This window comes from Ambystoma mexicanum, chromosome 4q, assembly GCF_040938575.1.
Source record: "Ambystoma mexicanum isolate Mex_15411 chromosome 4q, UKY_AmexF1_1, whole genome shotgun sequence".
Taxonomy (NCBI): domain Eukaryota; kingdom Metazoa; phylum Chordata; class Amphibia; order Caudata; family Ambystomatidae; genus Ambystoma; species Ambystoma mexicanum.
In genome coordinates, this window is record NC_090928.1 from 235,724,378 (window position 1) to 235,737,330 (window position 12,953).

The 12,953-nt window shown below is 42.8% G+C and overlaps 1 protein-coding gene across 1 annotated transcript in view; it reads left to right on the forward strand.

The window, feature by feature from the left end:
- LOC138467625 (formin-2-like) overlaps window positions 1-12,953 on the forward strand; it is a 629,879-nt gene that overhangs the window by 478,837 nt on the left and 138,089 nt on the right. Inside the window, exon 15 of the mRNA XM_069607785.1 lies at window positions 12,527-12,578. Within this exon, the coding sequence (XP_069463886.1) occupies window positions 12,527-12,578 (52 nt within the window). The remainder of the gene's footprint in view (window positions 1-12,526; window positions 12,579-12,953) is intronic.

Genomic DNA, 12,953 nt, shown 5'->3' on the forward strand with positions numbered 1-12,953 from the left:
GCCTGCCCGCCCTTGGTGCTAAGGCTTTTAGCACTTGTGGGCTTTCTCTCCTCCCGGCCAAAAAATGCTCAACGGCCAGACCTCAGCACCCTGCTGCACAGCCCATCCATGTGCTCACGCTGGTAGACGCCATGTAGAATGGGCTGTGCAGGAGATAGCGTGGGCGGAGCTGTCACACACCGGAAGGAGCCCAGATAAACACCAACAGCCTATTAACTTTGGCTGCAAAGAACAAAGGTGTGCAGGAGAGCAGAGCAAGGCTGGATTGATGGTAAACAGGAGTGGGTGTGCAGGCAGCAAGGACCTTCTGATTGGCCAAGTCAGTGAGTTATGAGGATTTCTGAGCAAATATGGGCCAATAGTTCCAAGAATTTCCTGGAAATCCTAATTTCTGATTGGCTGATATGATCAGTGAGTTCTCCCAAGGATGCTAGTGTTGATTAAAATGCCTGATACCATAAACAATTCAATTTTATTTGTTACTGAATGTCTCAGACATCCTAAAAACATAATTAGAGTTTTTTGTAACCCTGAACATCTGCTCGATTTTACCCAGGCCTTCATTGCTATCCACTGGAATAACTTCATTGGGGATTATTGACTGCCAATGTAGAAAGAGGTAAATATGTTGACACCTCTATGACTGGTGAAACCATGTAGCTTAATCTAGTCCAAGCAACCAAAGTTAATTAATTGGTCGAGGTTTGAGGTCCCTTTCAGGTCTGACAATAACTTGCATATCTCACAGCCAGAAAAAAAGTGGCTCTTGCATCCTGCATGCCTCATACTCGTAGCCAGGTTTACTAGAGCTAAAGGCTTCTTAATAGGTGCACTATTAAGTTGCCTACAGCAAGGTGTAAGAACATTCACTTGAATCTAGAGGAGGAAGGAGATTCTAGAGTAATAAAGCAAGTGCCCACAGAGTTAGAGAGTCCCTGGAAGGTGTAATGTCAACATTATGTATATTGAATAGATGAATTGTGTACTGACTGGTCAATTTTAAGGTTAATCACTGCATATTAAAGGAGTGGTAAATCCAGTGTCAATGCTTGTTAAGGGGCCCCTCAGATTAGGTCCTCTTTTTGCTTTCCTAGCTGGTACTTGATATAAAATATATCCTTGCCTATGACAATAGGTAATCTGCCAAATCTCCTGATAGCAACAGTTGAATAATTCTCATCAAAGTTAACGCAATGTGTGTCCTCCATTTTAGAAGTTAGTCCAACAATTTTCCACAACAAAAATGTCAGTGACTCAGAGGGAGGACAGCAATAGGAACCACTTTGGTGACTGCTCTGTCTGATCACCACTTCCAGACTTCCCTGATTTTCATTAGCACCCAAATAGATGAAGGAAACCCCTGGTCAGAGACTTTTAGCAGAAATAGACTATTAGCATTCTGAATATTCTGTATCTGAGCTTTACAGCTGGACCTTATGGGTGCAGCAGCATGGGCTGGTGCAGCTGACTTAATCTGTAATATAACCTTCCCAGATTTTGCTGGTAGCAGAAGGGTACCTGAAGAGGCTTCCGTGGCCATACTGGCAATCATGGTCGATGTAACAATATGTCAGCAGAGATGACCATAGGCCCTTTTTTATTTGGCACATATATCCTGTGTGTAATTGGGCGGTCACGGAAGGGAGGTTGGTTTGACACATTTGTGAATTCGTTTTTAGATGACTTAAAAAAAAAGATGAATCTTTCAAATTTGGATTTTACATTGTTTCACAGAAGTAAACTTTACATCTATTGCTGGAAGACCAGACACTATATGTTTGCTAATAGAAACCAAAGCCAAACAGTTATCACTCCCATATTTAACCCTTTGAACCCCTACTATAGCTCCAGTGATGATGGGCCTATACACTTTCATGTCCTTTAAAAAAAGAATCCTCTTATTTTGAACAGTCATTAGATTCTATAGTATCGATTGGGAGGGAGCAACCCCATTCCAAATCACAGCTCTTTCATGTGGTGACATAACACTGTGCGTTTCCCTAACTGTTAGTTCTGGTACATCTTAATAGGTGATTGCTTACAAAAGGGCGACTGTTCACAGGTCATACAAAAAAGCATGCAGAACTTCCAATTAGACTATTCTTTAATACACTGTTATCACTTCTTGTTTGAAAGCAAGCATACAAGAAGGCATCCATCATGGATTTCATTTACAGTGTCACTGCTGGCATATATTGTGGCCACAACATCATGAAAGTGAATTACAAGAGGCATGCTAGTTTATATGTAGTGGGCAAATCATCAAACTGATTTTCAGTAGAAATGCTGATGACCTACTTTTGGAGTGCAGTCTCATTGAAGTGTTTTGCTTTGGCAATGCTATCATATATTTTGGGCACAGCATCATGACGTGTTTTGCATGGTTAGTGCTGCCTTATATTGTGGGTACAACATCCTGAAACTGATTTACTTTGGGAATGCTTGCTTATTTTGTGGGGACAACATCAACTTAATTTATAGTGGGAAAACTGGCACATATGATGACCATAACATAATGAAAGTGATTTACTTTTGTAACCTGGCGTGTTTTGTGGGAAAGGCATCAACGTGATTTACAGTGGGAATGCTGCTGGCATATATGACACAGATATAGTGTGCACACCATCATAAAACAGTTTTACAGTGAGAATGCTGGCATATATTGTGCACATAAACTTCATGTAAATGTTGTAAAATGCTGCTGTGCACTTGTAGTGAGTGATCTGGAATCTATTGGATTTGATCTAGACTATAGAATGATTGTACATTTATGGCTTTTGGCCCCATTTTCTGAATAAAAGGTATTATAAAATGCATCACTTAATCTGAAAAGTTTAAACAATTTCCCTGGGGAAACCCTCAACCGATTCCACATTACTTAGTGCTGCCACCGTGCATGGTTGCTTGCACTAATTGTGGACACAGTTTGATACCCCCTGTGTCAAAGTACCCTCTCTGTCTCTGTGGACCAACAGGAGCGTAATACAGAGGGTCGGGTGCTGCCCCAAATCAGTGGATGATAGCATTTGTAGCAAAATGGAGATGATCCCTGGTTCACTCTCCCTTTGTCTTAATCGCTTGGGAGGGGTAGGTTACTCAAAGTCGCTAAACACCCTCGCCCAATTAGGGACCTCAAAACCCTGCACATTGAACTAAAATTCACCCTTGGGTTACAGGTCCACTGATTCACACAGGTCTGCTAACATTCCTTGGTAGTGGGTCCACGAATAGGTCCACAGATCTGCTCACAGGATCCCGAATACACAAACTCACCAAACAAATGTGAACACCTCAGGAGACACGTAATTAGGTTTAGCAACAGCCTTAGCCCCTCCACCCCCCAAACTATACTTATAAGCACAGCAACAGCACTTAAGGTTGTGCCCTACAGACGCACACATGAAATCTGAAACTGCGTCCTGTCTTGATGTAGGTTTAGACTAGCCCCCTTAGCCTCAACTGGACTAATGTAAAGCCGGAAGCAACAACCAATCTCTGCTGTAAGTAACTCATAGTGGCAACAGTAAAGACAGACACAAGTGATGACAGTTCAAGGGTGTTTATTAAACTGTATATGCGGATTGGAAAAATGCCTAATCTAAATCTAAGATGGGAGCAAGCTACAACCATCAAATAATAATAATAATCCAGTCCTAGTGGCGTTGTGTCAAAATAAAAGGTATACTAAGAAAACTCTATTGCCAATCCTTATACTAAATACAAACAAATAGTGTGGGATAAGGTTTACAAGAAAGAAGTGTTCATAAAAAATAAGTCAGGATGCGGAAGTCGGGGTCTCCCTTCCCCACGTTTTGAGCACGGGACAAGGCAGGACTCTGCAGCACAGCACATGCTCGAGTTTTCCCAGCACGAGCCAACAGTTCCGCTCTCAGCTATCAGCCCCTTCGGTGGTTAAGTCTCTTTTCTACAAAAAGTCTCTTGCCTCAGAGGACTTGATGTATTCCAAAAATAATAAACAAAAGTTCCTTTCTGCTTGCACGTTGGGTGATGCCTTTTCAAACTTGGATCCCCCACTTCCTGGTGTACTCCCCTGTACTTCCTGGAATTGCCCCCTCTTGTTTCACGCAGATCCCCTGGTGTACTCTCCTGCCAGGTATCTCATTCCAAAAAGGGCGCACTTCCTGATGTGTATCTTTTATCAGGTCTTTCCTACAATGTTCACTTTTAGTTTAAAGTTCTATTCTATTCTATTCTATAGAATTTTTATTAAGCGCCGACTCGCCCGCAGGCCTAAGAGCTCTGACAGACTATACAAACATAAAACACAAAAATGCAGTAAGAAGCCCTAGGACTGTGTCAAGATGAGATAACATGTGGGAAGAGGAAAAGTAGAATCCGCCACCATCAAACATGAACATTTTAAGAACTTTTTTGAACTGTGCCAGAGAGGGAAGTTGCCTGATTAATAGGAGTAGGTTGTTCCAAACACCTGGACCCCAGGCATTGAGGCTCAGATCTCCAAACCTTCTAAGTTTGGTGCAGGGTTGCAGAAGCAAGCCCCTATTGTTAGACCGCAGGGCCCGTCTGCCCGGCAATCTGCTAATCCGAGATTTAAGGTAGCTGGGTGCATTACCTGCAAGGCATTTGTATACCGTGCAGGATGCTTTAAAATGGATCCTTTGCTGTACCGGCAGCCAATGCAGTTTCCTCTGGGCATTGAGACGTGATCTCACCTTCCAATGCCACAAACGGCTCTAACAGCCCCATTCTGAACAACCTGCAATTTCCTGGCATTTGCCAACCAGGAGCCCATTACATTAGTCGAACCTGGTGTTAATGTTTGCTGAGGCTAGCAATGCCCTATTAGCTTCCGACAGATATGGCAGAATCTGCCACAGGAGCTGGGTCATATAGGTACAGTTGAAGGTCACATAGGAGACATGTTTCTTGAAGTCAAGATGGCAGTCAAAAATAACTCCCACGGTTTTAACCTGGTTGGAGACCTGAATTCTAGCCGCTCCAACCAGGAAGGCCTCATATTGAGGACCTAATGACTTAAGCTTAGCTGGGCTTCTAATAATTAGAAGCTCAGTTTCTTTATCATTCAATGCCATAGAGTTTTCCCCATCCAATCTTTAATGGTATTGAATGCCCCACTGATGAGATGCGAATCCACATCATAGGAGCCAGATAGTTCCAGAACAATCTGGGTGTCGTCAGCGTAGTTTGCATATTTAACACCTAGGCTGTCCAAGAGTTCGAAAAAAACGCTTGGGGTAGATGTTATTCAGCAATGGTGACACACTGGACCCCTGTGGGACACCACAGCAGAGGAGCACTTTTTGAGACTTACAGTCCCCCACGGCTACTTTGGCTCTCCTAGGTCCCCAAAAGGATCTAAACCAATTAGTGGCTAGTTTGGAGCACTTACCGTCCTTAGTTAGCCTGTCCACCAGCTTGTCATGATCAACCAGATCAAAAACGGCGGACAAAATTCCAGCGATAGTAGTTTAAACTTCCACCAAGGCTGTTTCTGTTCCATGGTTTTTTCTGAAACCGGACTGGTTGCAGGACAGAAGGTCCCTTTCTTCGACAAATGTGTTGTACTGTGTACAGGCCACCTTATCAAAGATTTTCAACAAGAATGGAACATTAGTTATTGGGCTGTAATTCAAGGGGACCGCAGGATCCAAAGCCTCCTTTTTTTAAATAAGGGGGTGATCAAGGCCTCCTTCATACAGTCTGGAACCTTCCCCTCCTGGAAAGACAGATTCATAAGAGATGTGTCGTAAATCTCCCCCCGTCTCACCTGTGATCGGGATCTCCCTCTTTCGGCCGCAGGACTCTTCCTGTGGATCGTTCGGGTCTTGAATAGGCTCGCCCGAGCCTCGTCAGGTTGCAGGACGCGTTCACAGTTCCAGGAAGTTCGTGGTTCCAGGGTATCCAGGATAGCGATGAACGAGTAAGTAGGGGGGAAAATCCAGGAACAGCTAAAAGGCAAGGAAGGAAGCAAGAGGATCAAAGGAAACTAAAGTAGAGAGTAAGCACACGTCGTGTCACTACCGAAGATAGCGTTGAGACGCGCGGACCCGCAGGGGCGTGACCAATTTATAGTACGTGCCACGACGTGAAAGCTAGTGCGTAGCACGTAGCTTGGTACGGCCATGTTGGGAGGAACAAGGAGTACAAGCCCTTCGTGACAATGACCATTAGGTCCAGAAGGGGCAATTTCGCCGGGTCATGACAAGATGTCACTGAAGTGGCAATACTAGAAAAGTATTCCTTGAACAATGTTGACGGAAAGATATCCCCTTTAGATTGGATGGGTTTTATATTGGCAACCAAAGAGGTCAGTTCACAAACTGAGACCTGTTTAAATGAAAACAATCAATCTCAGCATCTTTGTCTAGGTCGTGAGTTCTAGTATCTGTACTCGTCACCTGATGAGATTGGGAATTGATAGGGATATTATCTAGGTGTGTTCTAACTTTTTTAGCCATGCTCTCGTGGATCTTCTGACAAAGTTTAACGCAGTTGCATTTCTTCACTGTTTATACCTTGTTGGCTCCAAGTATCACTTGCTCTAACCATTACCTTATTGATATCCCACCTATTGGGGTCTATTCGAGTTCTGTCTGTCAACTTCTTTCTTAGTGTCTTTTGGCTTTTGGGAATGCTTGTTCCAAGATGACTTTGTGTCGGACATACGTCCGTCTAGAGTGAACATTGTGTCTCAGACAGATGCATAACATAATCCAATTGCACAGCTGCAGCCGGCAAAGGTGGATAACGCCTGTCAAGTTAACTTCCAATGGGAGAGAGCTGACCAAGCTTTTCAAACCACATACACCGGGGTGGCCCTCCAGCATCCATTGGGAAACACCTGATACTAATGAAGAGGCAATAACCCCCATCATCGACATCAAGGGTAATTCCAGGAAATTCTACCATCTATCCCGGTACTTGATCCTAAACTCTGCCAAATTCCTGCTAAACAAAATGCAGCGGTGAACGCCAAACTCAAGCTGGTGACCTTCCGGAGCTCGCACATAAGAAAGTCACAAATGCCAAAGATCAATGACACAAGCACCAAAGCCTTTGTTATGGATCAAGGGAACCTTGTTATCACAAACATTGATAAGGTATAAGGAAAATAGTGCATAGAAGCGCTGCGTAACAAGATGCTTGCATGGCTCCGACAAAGAACTGGGCCAGGAGTTATCAGAATGTCAGACTTGAAGATTCTTCATAGGGTTAATCTGAGTGATTGGTGCTCGCAACTAAAAAGTGACTGCGTCCTACTGGGTTGTGGGTTCAGCACATATCTAAGATTGTGTAAATATCTTCCCCGGGGGTGTTCGAACTGTAAACTGATACCTTAACGCTCCCCACTCAATCGAGTATGGTTCTTTATCATGTCTAATCAACTCTCTCATGTCATTGCCATATTTTTGTGGTGATGATTCTAATTGTTTCTTGGCAATTGTGCTGTTTTTTACATACTGCATTTTCTTTATGTTTTATGTTTTGTGTGGTTCGTTTGTATGCCCTCACGCCTCAGGGTCTATGGTGCGCGGTATAAATGTAATAAAGTAAAGTAAAGTAAAGCCAATGATCCCTCAAGAAGTTCACAGCATTACTGTAGCCTTCTCTCCCACCTCTATCTTGGCAGAGAACACTACACAATGACCTTGAGACATTTAGCTCTGAAAGCGTTAACTTCTATTCTTTGCAATTATTATTGTTGGCAACGAATCCTGCATTGAGAAATACACTTAATTTCAGTATAATGGGGAGCGAACAGATTTTGGGATGCCTGATATGTAGAACCCATGCAAAATCGACATCTACACTTGTGATTTTAAAGCCATACACACCTCAATTAACCAGACACTCACAGCTTAATTATATGCGTCCCCGGACTGCTCACAACGCCAGTCTAGTGGCTGGAGAGAAGAATCCTTTATCTGGCTCACTCCCTCTGCGCTTGGAAAGAGCCCACAAAACCTTTTCCTCAGCCTGCCTGTCAGTTCTTGACGCACTCGCTCAGGGTCAGCCAGAGATTAAGCATGCACAGATTGCCAGATTTTTCTGAGACGCCTGCACCAGCCCAAGCAAACAAGCCTCTTCCTGCCAACCTTTTTAAGCTCTCTCCCTAAACCTGCCCGTGTATATAAGTTGCACCTATATGAAAAGTAAGAGTGCCAGCCTTTTTCTGTGATGTAACATGTCAGTCAGAACCACCTCCCTTGAAACTCAGTCAACCCCCTCGAAGGTTCTGACCGTGTTCATCCTGACTGCTTAGAATGCAACCGATGCAAATAGCTACATCTCAGTGATGTTTCCTGCTCTGAAAGTCTTTTAAACAATCAACTTGTTTTGAGTAAAACGGATTTCACATTCCACAATTCTGACTTTTCACGTCTTCATTCAAACACAGCACAACCTTAATTCTGCACGTTTTATTGATTGCATTTCCAAACTAACCTTGCACAGACCAAATGCCTTGCACATTGGGTTTTTTCAATCTGCACCGGTTTAAAAGACATGAACTGACTTGCTCTGAATATTCGTAGGGGGTGTTAGTGGTTAGCGTATGTTAGTCTCATGTTCATTTCTGTGCAACTCAGCCCACAACTGTGGTGTAATGGTGCAAAGTGATAACATCATGTTATGCAATGCCAAATTCAAAACCTTCATTTTTCTGGCATGTGTTGTATGCATTCCCAATATTGACATCTACTAGATTCAGCCTGAGTCTCACACTCTTGCTCACTACGGGGATCAATCTTTTATTCTTGTTGAAATGTGGAGCTGTAGCAAAAATGTGGAGTCACAGTTGAAATTCGGAGTCACCTCTCTCTTCACTCCCTCCTTTATTTTTCTGCTGGGACATAACCAAAATCACAGCAGAAAAAAAAACATGCACCAATCAGGGCTTCAGTTATGTTATATTGGGCACACAAATTCATAACCTTGTACCTTGATTTCAAATAGATAAAACAAATGATTGAAACTATAAAATAAAATAACATGCAATTGTGAATGTTCACATATTTCTGAACAGTATATATATTTTAATGTATGTTTTTTCTTTTTATGTTCTATATTATCTGCTTTTTTATTAGATCACTTCCTTTTGTTCTTATTTTCTTTTTAGTGATCTCTCAATTTATATATTTTTTAAATAAATAAATCATTACAACATACACAATATCAACATTAATATTGCCAAAAATAAAAACGTTAATTCCATGCTGCTGCATCAGTGCCAGGTAGCTGCATCAGTCCTAGAAAGTCAATGTTTGTAAAAATAAGAAAAATAAAATATGATGTTTAAAAAGTCTTCAAACCAAAGCAAAAGTTCAGTTAGAATATCCAGTCACGCTCTTGTCCATGAAACACTTTTCAAAATGAAGTAGGTCTCCATCCTCTGATAGCAGGCTTCCTTCTGGGGTTACCATCTTCACCCCCTTTTTCGGTCCAGGGGGTCTTTTCCAGTGGACTCCGCTCCAGTGGTATCCTCCAGAGATCCCGCTAACTCCCACTCTCGGAGCGCTGGCAGAGAATCAGTTAGTTTCTAGAGCAAAGAGAAAAAACTAATTAAGAATCAAGTACATCAATCCATTTATTTTTCCCTTTTCATTTGAATATCTGAAATCAAAAGTGAATTATGCATGTAAATACAATATAGTGAGGACACCTGTAAGATCCAAGGTGGTAAATATCTTTGATCCATGAACCTGTGCAAGGCCCTGATCCAAAAATGGAAGGGGCCATGGTGAAACAGGTAGTCTCTTCTTCAATTCTCTTAAGTCTGTACACAAGCGTCATTGGCCATTGGGTTTTAACACACCTAATATGGGATATTTGATGCACTATGAATAGGCCTAATGATGCCTCTAGATTCTAAATATTTAATTCTTTCAGCCAGTGACTCCAGAAATGCCAGGGGCAACATAAATTGTTGCACAAATACCAGCTCCCTCCCATGTCCTTCTGGTAGTGTGGCAACATGTAAATCGGTGCGCCCACAGTCATAGGCATCTTTGGCAAAAAACTGTTTGAACTCCATAGATATTTTCCTCAATTGGTCTTTTTCTTCTTCATTTGCGCAAGCATCTGCACCCTGATTCTCCTTCTCTACCATTTTTAGAAAACTCTGGGAAATCCTCAAAGGAGGGACTTCTGTGCTTTCCTGTAACAGTGTGGCAGTGTCTCTTTGGAGGGTAGCTACCCTCAAATATTTTGGAATATTTACCTCCACTTCAATGTACTGCTTTTCTCTTTTAGATTCACCTAATTCAAATAGGACATAATAATCCTGATGACAGCATATCATTTCACTTGGCTCATTAGGGTACACAGACTGAACGTTAAAGATTCCCTTTGGCTTAGAATCCAATGATTCTGGTACTTCACACTGTGCAGTCACATAGCTTTCATTAGCACCATGGTTGGGGGAGCCAGCCAATCAGGTGGCTAGGAACGCGGGCTTCCAAGGCACCTGACAGCCGGCACTCCATGCCTCCATCTTCCCCCACCCTCCGTCCCCGTTTTGTTTCCTTTACTAACACCCTGCGTCCCCACTTACCTTATTTTGGCTGTGGCAGCCCTTGCCGCTGCAGCCGCATCTTCCTCTCAGCTTCCCACGGCTGCCATGGAAAGGGAAGAGGGGCTCCGTACGGAGCCCTACCTTCCCTTTCCATGTTGACCATGTTGGGAAAGGATTTTCCTTCCTACTACAGGACGCGAGTGGCATCCCGTTGTAGGAAGGAAAATCCTTTTTTTGTGCACCCTGTGTTTGCACTTTGGCAACCCAGGGTGCTAATGGCCTTATGTACCTGTTCCATGGGCAACACCGGGGGGTAACGGCCTGGGCCCACGTTAATGGCCCTTACTTCACCCAGGCAATTAACTGGGCTACAGGCCATTACCCCCCGGTGTTGCTCATGGAACAGGTACATAAAGCCACAGGAATATTCCTGATCACTGGGTAACTGAAATGAGCAGTGTAGTAAGATCCCTGTACTGCCATTCCTAACACTGTATTTTCTTCCAAATGAATATCTTGACACCCTTTATTGTCCACCAGGATTTGAATGGGTCCATCCCCAATCTCTATCAGTGGTGTATATTTGCATTCTAATCATTGCTGTTTTATGGATTCATTTAGGCACACAAATGCATCAGGATCTTTCATCTGTTGACCCTTCCTGTATTTTAATGCTATTGGTAAATGCGGGATTGGTAACATCCTTTTTATCTTGAAGTTCGATTGCATATGGCATCATTTGGGCACATGGTAAGCTATTCTCTTGTTTTCAAATTCAGGTGCAGCTCCACCCAATCTGGAACAGAACCTTTGATTTAGAAGGTCTAACACCATACACATTCTGTGCATGATGTCATTTCCCAAATAGAATTTGTTTGTGTGCAAGTCTCATATGTTCTAATGTGGGGATTCAGGTTCTTGGATCTGCTGCAGTTAACAAGCAAGGCCCTCTGGTGTTGCTCAACAAGTTGGATCTAACGTTTCAACTCTATAGGAACCTGTCCATCACCTGTCCCTGTGAAATGAGCCCCCATCAACCGCGTAGTCGCTGTCATACATGCGCTGTAGACTGTCATACATTAGTGTTGGCAGTTTGTTCCTGACACAGGGGGGTTGGACAGCGCATCTTTGCCCCACTGACCATCCCCTCCAGAAATGCTCAGGTCACCTTTGAGAATAAGTAGACCTGAGCATTCTCTGTACTCCTTTTATTTGTGCTACTTTTTGAGAATCTGGCCCTGAAATTCCCTTTCATGCATTCTCAAAGCTATGAAATTCCTTGTTTTGCCACTAATCATTCCTGCAGTTTTAATGGATTCCTGCAGCTCTTATTTGGCTGCTACTCGAGCCTATGGGCACTGGGATGAAAAGTATTTGTTTTAATGTTGCGATTCTATGGATACCTTTTTTTATTGTTCTCATTTATCGTATGTAAAGGAAACATGTCTTGCTAGCCTTTATTATTGTATTGTTTTGATGAGATTTTTAAAAGTTTCGTATGAAAATAGACTCCATGGACACGAAGAGAGTGTTTTCTGCTTCAAGAAAAGGTACCCGAGAGACATTTTAATTGGACACTCCAATTGTTCCCCCATTTGGGGTACCCATCATGTTTGTCATGTACTGATTGTTCTTTCTGCGTTGACTCATAAAACGTTTGAAATCATGGCTTTCAGTGACATCACACTGATAACATAGAAGGCCGCCTGATGGTGGTTCTGTAAGCAAAGAAAATAAGCAAGCTTCAGCTGCCTGTAGATTCTATTTGAATCATTGAAAGGTATTCAGAGAATCCAGGAGGCTATTTGCCACATGTTTTCTCGTCCACTGGTAATCAGGCCTGTAAAGCCTCAATACCTCCTTGAGCCCTCTCCTTCTCCTAAAGCGTTACAAGATTAGGGGAATTCTTTCCCTCGATGGTACAGTATTTGTGTTCATACATTTAGAGCAAGGCAGTGTCAGGTATTTTGAAGGATATTCATATTAATGATGGTGTTTGTTTTTGTGCAGCAAAAATTGATCAAGAATCCGAAGAAAAGTTTTTGGCGGAAGTACATGCAAGGTAGGATGAACGCTATAAAACTGATTTGTACATTTAGTGTAGAACTACTTGTCAGACCTGTTTGAGCCTATTACAGTGTGTATGTGTCCAAAGTATGCACAACTGACAAGGATCTTCTCACACATTAATGCAGTGGCCTAGAATTCTGCACTGAGGCTTCATGTTGTGCACTTAACTCTTTTCTTTCATGGTTTCAGAAGTGAGAAAGTGCACCAGAGAAAGACAAACACAGAGCCCTTGCCCAAACCCAAGTGCCATGAGATCTTGACATTTCAATGTGACCCCCTGATTTGCTCCCAATCTCTATAAAGATGGTTCCATAAAGTGTGTGTCTGCCAGTAATATCTCCTCTTTTGTTGCTGCTGTGAGGGTGAA